Raw genomic sequence first — 12,476 nt, 5'->3', positions numbered from 1 at the left:
ATTTCAACAAAGCCTTTTGTCCGACCCAAAATCAACTCTGGCATCCAAACATTCCCTCGTGCTCCGCTCTCGCCTGTTCCGCTGAAAGAGAAGGTGGGGGACCTTGAGGTTTCTACAGGCATTCATAATGTTTCATTTCTGTCACTCTTTGTTCCGTCTTTGGCTCCGTGGAGTCTTCGTTTCACCTGGACTCCACAGCACAGACACGCAACTCTGGCTCTCAGATCGCTCCCGAGGCGCATCTTAGCATTGTCTCCTCCAGAATCTGCAAATGACAGATGCTACCTCCATCACAGCAACCTGCTGCAGTCAGGGAAAACTCAAATCTCCTCAACCCAAGGTGGCTGTTCAGAATTGCAGATTTGGCTGGGCAGATCTCTGCTCCCAGCCGTGGGCGTTAGATGGCCTCTCCTCTCTCCATCTCAATCACTCTGAAGCCAAACATTTCAGCTTATTTTTTTTCTTTTTTGTTGATTTTTTTCCCTCCATAAGCCCTCTGATCTTGTTGCTGTGGACTGTATCTCTGCCATCCCCTGACACACAGAGAAAAGCATGCACAATTCCCCTTCCCATGCACACCTCATTGTGCACAGCACCCCTCTTTCCTTTTTCTTTCTCTTTTTCACGCTAACCCCTCTGCTTCCCAGGGCTTATCTTCCAACTGGCAGACATGGGAAATCACACCTCGCTCGGATAGCAGGTCTCTCTTCCCAACAGCCTGCCTTCATCTCGACCACTGTCATCCTCGCTCTGCTTCTCCTTTGCCCTCGGCTCACACGCCTCTTAGCTTGTCACTCCGCATCCATGTATCTGACCTTCATTAGAATCGAAGCACACAGGTATGCAAGGCTGCACAGCAAACACCAGGTGAATGTATATACTCCACGTTTATGAATATATTCCCTAACTTTTGCACGATGTTTGAAAATTTGAAATGCAAAATCATTAGGTGTAATCATGCATCCGTGCATGCTATAGGGGGATTTTAATATCGTATCATTATGGATTGAAATGATTTGAATATTCTATTTGCAGTAGAATATTTATCAGGAGAGCTAAAGCAAAAAAGAAGAAAAAAAAGTCGACTTCTGGAGCTTGCTTGTCCACAGCTGCAGTCCAAAGACATGTAGGTTGAGTAAATTCACCGTAGGTGTCAATGTGAGTGTAACAAATACTGAAAGATTGGAAGCATGCACCCTTCCTCGCTCCCAGTGCATTATGGGATAAATTTCATCCCCCACAGCTATGAATACCATAAATAAAAACAGAAAATGGATACATAGATGGGCATTTAGATGCCATCTTTCAAATTTAACACCATATTACACTGTTTTTAATTGCACTTTGAACAGAGTGACGATTTTCATTCCGCAACATGGATTTGTCATTTTCATGTAAACATATGCTGAAAATTTGCTCAAATATCATTGGTTCTCAGAGAACAATCTCACATTATTTCACACACACAGAATAAAATGACATATCTGATGCCCAGGATTCTCATTTTCCCACCCTTCCACCCACCTCCCTACTATAAATCCATATACGTCTCCATATATTCCAACAGTGACGCCCTGCACCGTATATTTGCCGCAACACATGCGAGCGTCGCAGGTGGTTAGTACAGAACGGCTCCTCGAGTAACTTCCTGTCACGCTGCATTAATGATGAGTGAAAAATTTAACTGATCCCTCCTTTGAAAGTCAAATAGAGTTTGGCATAAAAGCTTAAAACAAACAGTGGAGCGGACAGACGCGTTACAGTTCACAGCACTGCAGCTGCAGACGTCTTGCACCGTCCTTGCAACGCTCGCGGTCGTCTTATCTTTGCAGTTTGAGGGCTTAACCTGGCTGTGGTTGTTTGATGAAGCGACAGTAAAGGTTAAGCAAACTCCGTGTGCAAACCTCATGTTGCGCACATGTGTCATCTGCTGAGCCCGATAAGGACTCAGTTTATGGACCTTTGGCAAACGTTCGCCGCTCATTATAATCCTGTTTGGACAATGGGGCATTCGCAGTGGGTCAATTACATCCTTGTTTACCAAATTAACAAAAGACATTTGGATGGAATCAAATGTTTCTTATCACCAGTTTTACACCAAGCAGGCAGGAATTTATTCTATACACATCCTCATGGTTATTTAATAGTCTCCCATTAGTTCAAATCTTGTTTCGGCTCAAGTTTTCCGATAACTGCCCATTTCCCATCAAATATGAGACGTTGAAGCAGAAACTCCCTGAGTTCAGTGTCGTTGACATGACAGAGGAAAGCTAAAAGCTTGTAATTACAGCTGAATAGTGAGCTAACCTCTTCACCCCTGCTTTAATACTGTCACTCACCACTTCAACTTAGTACTTAAGTAGGAGGATTTCCATCATGCTGATGCTGGACTGAATATGAATGAGAATCACAGCTGACATTGCCTGAGATTAAATCATTTGCTGGGGTTTGTTGGATTTAGCAAAGACGCAGTCAATCGGAGATGTAGCAGGAGAGAAGATCAGCATCTCCGGAACCTACACAGTCATTATCACAAAGACATTACAAGTCCTTCCTCTTATACACCTTCATACATATACATATCCTATTTAAAATGACATTCAGTTTCATTCGTCCCACATCCAAAATGGCCCAAAATATATGAAGTCATCAGGAAGAGGCTCAGCAGAAGAAACAGAGACACCCAAGTAGTAAACATCCCTTCAGCTATAATTAATTAAAGCAGACGGACTGATCTAACATTCCCTGGAACTGTTTACAATGATGTGACAGTGAAATAAAGTCCTGGAAGGATTCTTGTCGTAAATCACCCGTTTGTTTCTGCATGCATCTGGCTTTTGATCCAAAGCGACCTAATGATGTGCGATTCCTCCGGGAAGTAATAAAATATTTTCCAGCTTTCAAAGTTGCCCAAAAAAGGCAAGAGTGTTGCAGCGAGGGTTCAAGGAGGGTGTGTTTTACCAGATCTGTCCATGAACGGCGTTCGTAAAACGCTTTGTCCTGGATGAGTTTCACTGAAGTCGTGTTGAGTATACAATCAGGATCACCTGACTACTGGAATTATTACTTCTTTAAGCTGTTTTTCCCCAATTCTCAATAAAAGAAATGCATTTAAAGATGGGCTACTTTGGCCTCTCCCTATCTGTGGTCTCCAGCAATGGATCTCCCACTGATTGGTTACATGTCAGGATTAATAACCATCAGCACTGAAAAGATTCATTGTGAAGAGTTTCTTTTAATTAAACATTTGTAAAACATAAAGAAACAAAGGTATTCAGTGAGGTTTTGTGCTAAACAAAAGTCGAAGGTTTACTGAAAATATATATCAAATTCCAGATATCTTTTATTGGTTTCCCTGATTACTAATAATCTGTATCAGGATTAGTCATGGCAATATTCAACACTATCTCCCAAAATGCACTTTCTCATACAACTACATTGCATTTCATTTCCATTTTTGAAAGAAATGCATTGTCTTACTAAAACTTTCACAACAATAACTACTTGTTACAAGCTTGGACAATGCTGAGCACCAGAACTACATGGTTAAGTTTGGGAAAATAGCTCAGTTTGGATTAAAATACAACCCTTTCACTTGGTATTTAAAGCTTCCCCTCCATTTTCTGCAAGAATTCCACCCCATCTGTAATAGATTGGTTGGCTGAAAAAGAGTGACAGTAAAACAGCAAAATAAATGGCAAAAATATGTTGATTTGAAACATATTTGTTAAAGTCACAAACATAATCCAGCAGGAAATACATTTCCCTCAAGATGACGCTGAGAATGCAGTTTAGTTGTATGGGAATGTAATTTTTGGGTTGAAAAACCATATCGGTCGATCCTCCTATACTGATGTTCCCTGATGGTATCTTGATTTCCTCAATATGTTTCGTGAAAAAGATGGTTTTCTGTAGGAACAACAATAGAAGGACCAGTTCCATAAACATAGTGGCAACACTATGCAAACTGTTGAAGGATCCAGGACGCTGTGCTGAACTTTAGTAAAATGTCGTATTTCCACAGGCTGAGTACTTACTTCCTGGCAGTGTTGGGCACCGAGGCAGTAACATGATTACTGTAATTCCAGTAATGCTCTTTTACTACAACAATTCCAGGGTCCACTTGTTTGCTGTCTCAGTTAAATGGAGGGTTTATATCAGTTTTGTCTCTGGCTCTGCATGCTTGGTGTGGAAGTGTGCAAAGACAGGCGGTGCAGAACTCCAAAGGAACTTCAAAGCTGACTTTTATACATTTTAAAACAGAATCAAGCCGACATAATGTAAAAGCTCGGTTTCCAGGAAATACAAAGCCTGTCATTTTGTCTCTCTACTTGTGTTAAATACAGAATATGCAACATAAGAGTGATTTAGAGACGTTTAAATTCATGAGGAGGGCTCTGAAACTGCACTCAATATGGCATTTTATGGAGCAGAGGCCCACATCCCACAGTTCTGAAGACACAGTGATTCATCAACAGGACTTCAGTGCAGCCCCTGCACTTCCAACGAGGGCTACACTTTATCTAGCCATGATTTACTCCTCCCAGCTTACCTTGCAGCTTGGTCTTGGGGATTTTCCCACAAGGCTTGGTGGCTGTGACGGTGGTGGCGCAGGTGGCGTCCATGAGCGCTCGCTTCAGCACTCCCGTTCTGTTCTTCTTGCCCGTCGCCAGATCACACTCCCCCCAAGCCTGGAAGTCGTACTTGCATTCCCCTATGACACACAAAGACAGCGCATACTTAATTACATGCTTTTGTTCAGTGGAGAAGCTCCGAAAACCTGGTAAAAAGACACTTTTTTGTTATAAAAAGCAGTCAATCGCAATCAGTGACTGTATTAAGCTCCCTGAGCCTAGAGAGTTGTGAGTCATAGACTTTGAATAGCTCTTTGATGAGTAGTTTGCTATTTTGTCCTCTTATCAATAGAAAGTGTCCAACATCCAGAGCGACTTCACAAGACGCTTCCCTGAACCGCAAGATAAAAGCTGCCTCTGCAAACAGGAACAGATGGTTGCCTCAGTTTGGATCTTACAGTTTCTATATGATGAAACCCGTTAACAGATGAATGTAATCGAAAACAGCCAGGCTGCTGTTCATCTCAGACATAACGGACAGATAGGATCTGAGCGGCAGAGCAGTGGAGGTACTTTCAGCAGGACTATTTCACATGTGCTTTAATTTGATACTGCATTCATCCCGCCTTAAAGTCAGCCACACAGGATGCAAGATTGCTCAGGAAAACGCTAGCAGTGGCTGCTGTATTTGATAGAAATGGGTTTGAAGATGCATGCGTACGTGCTCGCAAGTGTTTGTTTGGGTACTATGTGGCCATGTACCTCATATCTCCCTCCATTATTTTGTTGCCAATCTAGCCGGGCTCCCTCGAGGCTGTGACACTCATTCGTCAGCTTCCTCTCACATGAAAGCGTCCGACCCCTTGTCACTGCCTCTGAGATCCCAGGGTGCTCATCAGAGGAGGGGAGACGGGGGAGACGGGGGTGAGGGGAGGCGGGATGGAGAGCAGAGACAGGGAGTGACAGGGGCCATTGTTGCGAGAATCCTACAGGGACTTCCTGAGCAACCAACTTTAAAAAAAAAAAAAGAAAAAAGAAAAAAGCTCCATAGCTGTAATTTGTCCCTGGGAGAGAGCTCACTCACTGTCTCCTGGGAGTTTGTCAGGCAGCACATGTCCTCTTTTGAGGTGTCACATTGGTGAAGGCAAAAAAATTATTTTAAAAAATGGCTGTAAAAGTGCGATGAATGGTCACTGATGAGTGGGTGTGTTCGCAAAGTCCAATATCTCTGAGTGGCATCTCTGCATTTATAGAGATCATTTAGAATCACAAGATCAGTTTTCTGGCTCTGGAAAAAACTCCAATCAGATACCTTATTAAAACCACTGACAGGTGAAGTGAATAACATTGATTATCTTGTTACAGTAGCACCGCTGGAGGGGAGGGATATATTAGGCTGCAAGTGAAGAGCCAGTTCTTGATGTGTTGGATGCAGGAAAAATAGGCGCAACAATCAAGCGGTGCTGACAGGGGCCAAATTGTGTTGGCTGGACGATTGAGTCAGAGCATCTCCAAAACAGCAGGTCTGGTGGGGTGTTCCCGGCATGCAGGGATTAGTACCGTGGGTGTCCAGGACTCATAGAGGCGCATGGGGAGTGAATACTGGCCTGCGTGGTCTGACTCTACAGAATACCTACCGTAGCACAAATTGTTGAAAGCTTCAGTGCTGGCGATGATAAATGAAAGGTGGCTGGACACACGGATCATCACAGCCTGCTGGGTAGCTGCAGACCGGTTAGAGCTGCCATGCCGCCGCTGAGATGCCGACAGTGAGCATGTGGAAACTGAACATGTGGATGCTGTACGGTGCATATGCATTGTTCATCTGGGGAACGGATGACAACAGGATGTACTGCAGGATAAAGGCAGTGTGCTGCTCTGGGCAACGTTCTGGAAACCTTTGATTCTGGCATTTATGTGGATGTTACTTTGACACCTTCCTAAGCATTGTTGCCGACCCACATGCACCATGTATTCCCTGATGGCAAAGACCTTTTTCAGCAGGATAATGCTTCCTGTCACACTGCAAAAATTGTTCAGGAATGGCTTGAGAAACACGACAGAGCTCGAGATGTTGACTTAGCCTCTAAAGATCTTAGACCGATTGAGCATTTTTTCACATGATTTCATGGAAGTGTATATAAATAGCAAGCCACTTCTGGCACATTTTGCCCATCATTTCTGTGCTTTTTAATCTATGCATGTGTCATTTCTGCAGCATTTAAGTAACACACAAGACGGTTAAGGTTAAGGGTCAGAACTAAAAGGTGTGGCTTCTGTTGGGATGTGTTGGCGTGCCCAGTACAATCCATAAAGGCCCTACTTTACAACTTAGGGGACTTAAAAGATATGCTGCTAAAGTCCTGATGCCTGATACCACAGGACACCTTTGGGAGTCTTGTGGAGTCCTTACCTCGGTGGATTACAGCTGTTTTGGCACCACAAGGGAGACAAACTTAGGCAGGTGGTTTGAATGCCGTAGAGATAGGGTAAGCAGCTCGGACATCTGGAGGGAACTCGAAATAGAGTCACTGCTTCATCGTGTCAGATCTGATTACTCCTGGGTGCCTTCCTTTCAAGATTTTCTGGGTACACCCAAAATAAGAGGAAAACCCCAGGTTGGTCTAAGAGGTCAGTGGAGGGATTACATATCATATATGGCCTGGGAACACCTTGGGATCCCCAGCGAGGAGTTGGAAAATGGGACATCTAGAATGCACTGCATAATCTGTTGCTACCAACAGAATAAGTGGAATAAAATTGATAGATGGGCAGATCACTTTAAGGCCTTTAGTAGAATAGATTGTTGGATTGTCATCATATAGAATGTTTTTCCCCCATAAGACTGAAACAGTTTGTGTGTGGGCTGATCATGTGTTGAATCAAATTAATGCAAACATATGTGAGTGAAATATCTGGATAGCATACACAAAGATTTGTCTGCTGTTTTAATTTATTCACTTTGCTGTTAGATTATTGTTGTCATCATCCCCATTCCTTCTGTTTACCTTTTATTTTTAAGTTTTAATGCAAATGTTTAAAACAGCTTGGGTACTCAAATAATACACTTTTTGCTCAAAATGCTAGCTAAATTCTACATAATATGCATATTATATCCATTTAAAAAGACTAAGAAATAAAATTGAAAAGCATGAAAGTTCTGACATTCTCTCTCAAATTATTTATTTCATATTTATCAGTTTCGTGTATTTTTATTTCCAGATGCATCACAACATGATAGATATGTGCATTATGCTTCCAAGACAAGCCATAATGTGTATACTTTTTCATATATTTTCCATCAGGTATCAGCTTTCACCCCTTTTAGGATCATTTATCTGTTTGAGCTTTGTGCCTGTGGATTCATCATCTATCAGTCATTGTATCACACTGTATGATCATTTCTCTGGTTTATTATATTCAGATCCATTAGCTGCAGTGTTTGGTACCTTTGTCGCCTGACCCACAGATGTTTCTCTTTTTGCGGTTCATGAACTATTGGAGGCTCCACATATTGTAACGTTTATACTCTGCACATTGCTGTGTAATAGTTTTCTAAGCTGCAAAGCACAGTTTGGGCCATGTGCTGCACATTTAAAACCACTGTTAGCCTAGTTTTCACTAGTTTGCTTTTAAGGCTCTTTTGGGGGTTAATCAGATATAACAGTTGTGCCAAATGGGTTGTCAGACCTTTCATGCTCAGAATCTCAGAACTACACACAGAAAACCCCATAATTCTCAGAGTTCTTGTAATAGTATGGACTAAAAACACATTATGTTGCTGGTTAATAGCTGCCTGCCATGTACTCACCCTACAAGTCTGCTACAAGTCATCTTTTAATTAATGGCAAACAGACATTTTCTAAGCTTCCACTAGGTCTTCTAACACCTTTTCTTACACATTTTCTGGGTCTCAGGTACCAAATGTTACAGTGTTTATTTATTTTTTAATGACAAAAATATCCCAAATAAAAAAGCCACTGCGTTCATCTGCAAGGATCACCAGGCTCTACAATACAATCTGCAATAGTCAGGCTTTTCTTTTCTGCTCTTGTCTTACTTCAAGTAACGTTTCCTAATTTAAAGGCCAGAGGCATTTAACTTATTGCCAACATTCCCAAACTTTTTGCTGCTATAATCTATATTGCCACTTAGTGGGGCCATTATTTCCTGCACCATGTTCATCATTTGTGACAGGCTCATTGCAGAGCAGCAGGCTCCTGCCTGACAGGCCTTACCGTGGGAACAAAAGTCCCCCAGGTTCGACTCTGTGAGACGTTTCAGCTGTAAAGGCTGTGCTGTCTCAAGCCCAAAACGCAAATGACAACGCTGGATGATTATTCCTGTGTTTTCCATTACAATGTCACACATTCTCAGCAGACATTTTCTGTTGTACCGCTAATTAGCTAGCTTACACATTCTTATTCTGAAAATGGGGCCATTGTTTGTGGGAATGACGGGCCACAACAGATTATGGGGAGGAAGACAGATGGGAGCCGTGCATCTGTACAGAAGCAGGGGAGTTCTCTGGGCGTTTTACCATTTTTATGCTATTAAAAGCAGACCTTTTAGATTGTACAAAGGAATATCTCATAAATTCCACTTCAAATAGATCCAGATTTTCCCCTTTTCTGCACAGCATAGTGTGAGTGTGAACCTTTCTTCTTACCTCCAAACTTCTTCTTCCAGTTGCAGGGAATCTTGCAGCGTTGGGTCTTGATGGTCTGCTTGCAGTCGGTTCCGGTGCGTGTTCCCTCCCTGGTGCCGAGTCCACAGTCGCCTTCATTGGCTACGCACACGCTCCACTGCCACTCCCCACAGTCCGACTTACGTTCCTTCTTTCCTGTAGGATCAACAACACACTTTAAACACATGTATTGCAACCCGGTAACACAGAAGATAGACTTAGGGGAGGATGCAACCCATTTCCCACATGGTCTCCGGGGGTATTAGTGCACATGTGGGACAAAAAAAGTTATATAAAGCCTTTTGTGGCTCCACATAGAGATGCATAGAGTCTGATCGACTGGGCTGAAGACTACAGGTTTGAAAATAGATCAAATCTGGGAGATATGGAGATAGAAAGAAGTGATATCAGTTGCCTGCTCTTCATCTCTGCTAAGGGAAGTAGCTAGCAGTTACCTTAGCTTCTCTTAGCATAATACACCTGATATAGGGCCTGAGCTGACAATCTGCAGGTAATCCATCCATCCATCATCTATACACCGCTTAATCGTCATTAGGATCACGGGTGGGGACTTAGGGCGAAGGCAGTGGACACCCTGGACAGGTCACCAGTCTATCACAGGGCTACTTATAGAGACAAACAGGCAAACCTACAATTTAGAATCATCAGTTAACCTCAGCATGTCTTTGGACTGTGGGAGGAAGCCAGAGTAAGCTGAGATGCAAACCGGTGGTCTTCTAGCTGAGAGGAGACAGTGTTAACCAGCGAGCCACTGTGTAGACTATAATAATAACAATAACAATGGTTCTTCCACACTGATTTTGGTATTTGACTTCAAAAACCAACAATGGATGGCATTGCATTCCTGCAGTGCAACTGTGGCTCTTTAAAGACCCCAGTTAAGTCACAGCAAGTGTTAATAGGCAGATGCAAGACAGTAGCAGCGTCATTTAAACATCTGAATGTTTAACAATAAAATGTTTAAAATTTTAATGTGTTTTTGAAATCATGGGGAAAAAAGTTGGTTTCATGTCCTAATAACTAAATGTACCAGATGCCTGCTTCACACTGTCTAGTTTTCCTGGGATTTTAGCATGTCAAACCTTGAGAGTGAGATGCAAATGTCATCTTCGTTTAAGGTCTCACATCAATTTTGTCTTTTTCAGTTCTGGTCTTCTCATTTGTGTGTCTCACATCTACAGTTTTGCTTAGGGAAAAAAACTTTTTAAACATGCCTGTTTTTATTGAAACCAGAATTTGAAACTGCTGCTTGCAGTGTCTACTAAAGTATTTACCCCCTCTTAGAATTTCATATTATTTCAAGGCAGCTGTAATGAATCCGGATGCTCACACTCATCTCCAATGCAAATGCACTTTTTCTCTTGAATTTAAATTAGGTTAAATGTTGTTTTCTGTACCCAAGTGGGATTTATCAGACTTATTTTCCCTTTTAGCAAAATCTAACTATTTGTTTCTGGTAAATTCTCTAAGGACACCAATTGCTTCAATCATGAAACAGTTTTTTTATTATCATTATTTTCATGTATTTTTTAAGAGTTGTGTCCAGCTGAATAAGTTGTTCACATGGATATTGCTCTGTAATAGCCTTGCATGCAACCACTTTGAGGTTTATTGACAGGAATTGCTTCCTGTACACTGTTAGTTTGTGGAACTCACCTTGTTTCTCTGCTTTGCCTCCTTCACCTGCCATCACCGTTAGCACCAGGAGTGCCATTACAGCCACCCGTGTCCACTGCTTCTGTCCATTCATTCTGAAAGCGACACAAGACAGCTGTGTAAAGAACAATCCATATTTTATCTCTTATAAGTTTGTTCTGTTCAGCGCAAATCCAGCAGTTCTGCCTGGGAATGCGTTGTGTCTACATATGTCAACTAAAAATGACTTCATTTCAAAACTCTCTGTTTTTAGACTTGGAAATACACCTGAACCTGACAAGTTTAGCGGTTTGGAGGAAAGAAAAACAGCAGTTGTCCAAAGTCCCATGAGACCAAAAGGAATCGCCTGGAGAATTTCCATCTGTCATCTTGTGTCATTTTCACTGTGCAATATTCCAATATCAAGCTTTTGTGTGTCTGCACTGCTTTTATTGTTATATTTGCTGTCAGTCTCAGTGAATTCTTGTCACAGTTAGGTAAAGACACCACACACGTTTGTTTTGATTTGTCCAAACTCCCGTTTCCTTCAGTGTGAAGCCACAAGAAGAGTTTCTAATCATCCTCTGTTGCTCTGGTATGGACAACCTTTTTTTGTTGTTTTTTCCTTAAAGGATGCCTCTTTTTAGCCCTAAAATGCAAATTTATGACACACAGACTTATATACCACCCATAAACTATATGTTAATATAGTAATAACACAATAACAATAGTCTGAACACAGAAATTAGTTTCAAAACAAAATACAACTCAACCAACATGGTCACAGGAAAAAAAACCAAGTTTATTTCAGATTGGAAATTAAATATTAGTTATTGTCTGTCATCACAGCTAACTAAGTTAGCTTTCTCAATAAATATTTTAAAAAGTACAATACAAGAAATATCATCTTTGTTACTGATGGACTGTGATCTTATGTGTGTTTCCAACAAGTTGCAGAAAAACATACATTAATTAACCATCTTGTCTTCATACAGTGCAAAGTTCCCAGCAGGAAAAGTTGTATGGTTGGGTAGTGTGAGTGCAATGTTGATTAGGTTGCAGTTATACTGTTTGTTTGTTTGTTTTTGGTTTGGTTGTATTGTTTTTTTGCACTTCCCATTATCCCCTGAAACCATATAATAATCATAATATACCTTTCAGAGTGGTATAACCATAACAAACAGACAAACACATTTATTTATTTTTTTATTTTACTCAGTGTAAACCATACACTGCATGTTAAAGATGGAAGTAGCTTCTGGGTTTGAAAAGTGAAGCCAGTGACGAATGAATGACCAGCAGAGGGCGACAAAAAGATCTCTGATTATATAGAAGTCTTTGAGAAAATGGTCCTATTTCTCATTTGATTTGGTACCTGAGTGACCATTTTCCTAAAGGATTTGGGATCTAAATTACGAGATTTCAGTCTACTTCAATACAGACGATGTCAATATTGTAAATTATCTTCCCAATTAGAGTGAAAAAGTGATCAAATAGGGTATTTTGTGACTGACAAGTCGCCACAGTATGAATATTTTTAGTATCCTCAAGTTTTCAGT

General features: G+C 41.4%; 1 protein-coding gene across 1 annotated transcript in view; it reads right to left on the bottom strand.

Moving 5' to 3' along the window:
• The window catches only part of ptn (pleiotrophin), a 50,830-nt gene that overhangs the window by 4,619 nt on the left and 33,735 nt on the right, over positions 1 to 12,476 (bottom strand). Inside the window, exons 2-4 of the mRNA XM_023265854.3 lie at positions 10,939 to 11,033; positions 9,244 to 9,417; positions 4,553 to 4,714 (exon numbers count right to left, since the gene is read on the bottom strand). Of these exons, the coding sequence (XP_023121622.1) occupies positions 4,553 to 4,714; positions 9,244 to 9,417; positions 10,939 to 11,032 (430 nt within the window). The 5' untranslated portion in view covers position 11,033. The remainder of the gene's footprint in view (positions 1 to 4,552; positions 4,715 to 9,243; positions 9,418 to 10,938; positions 11,034 to 12,476) is intronic.

Source organism: Amphiprion ocellaris, chromosome 21, assembly GCF_022539595.1.
Source record: "Amphiprion ocellaris isolate individual 3 ecotype Okinawa chromosome 21, ASM2253959v1, whole genome shotgun sequence".
Lineage (NCBI taxonomy): Eukaryota > Metazoa > Chordata > Actinopteri > Pomacentridae > Amphiprion > Amphiprion ocellaris.
The sequence above is the reverse complement of the archived record's forward strand: the minus strand, read 5'-3'. Positions and strand labels throughout refer to the sequence as shown.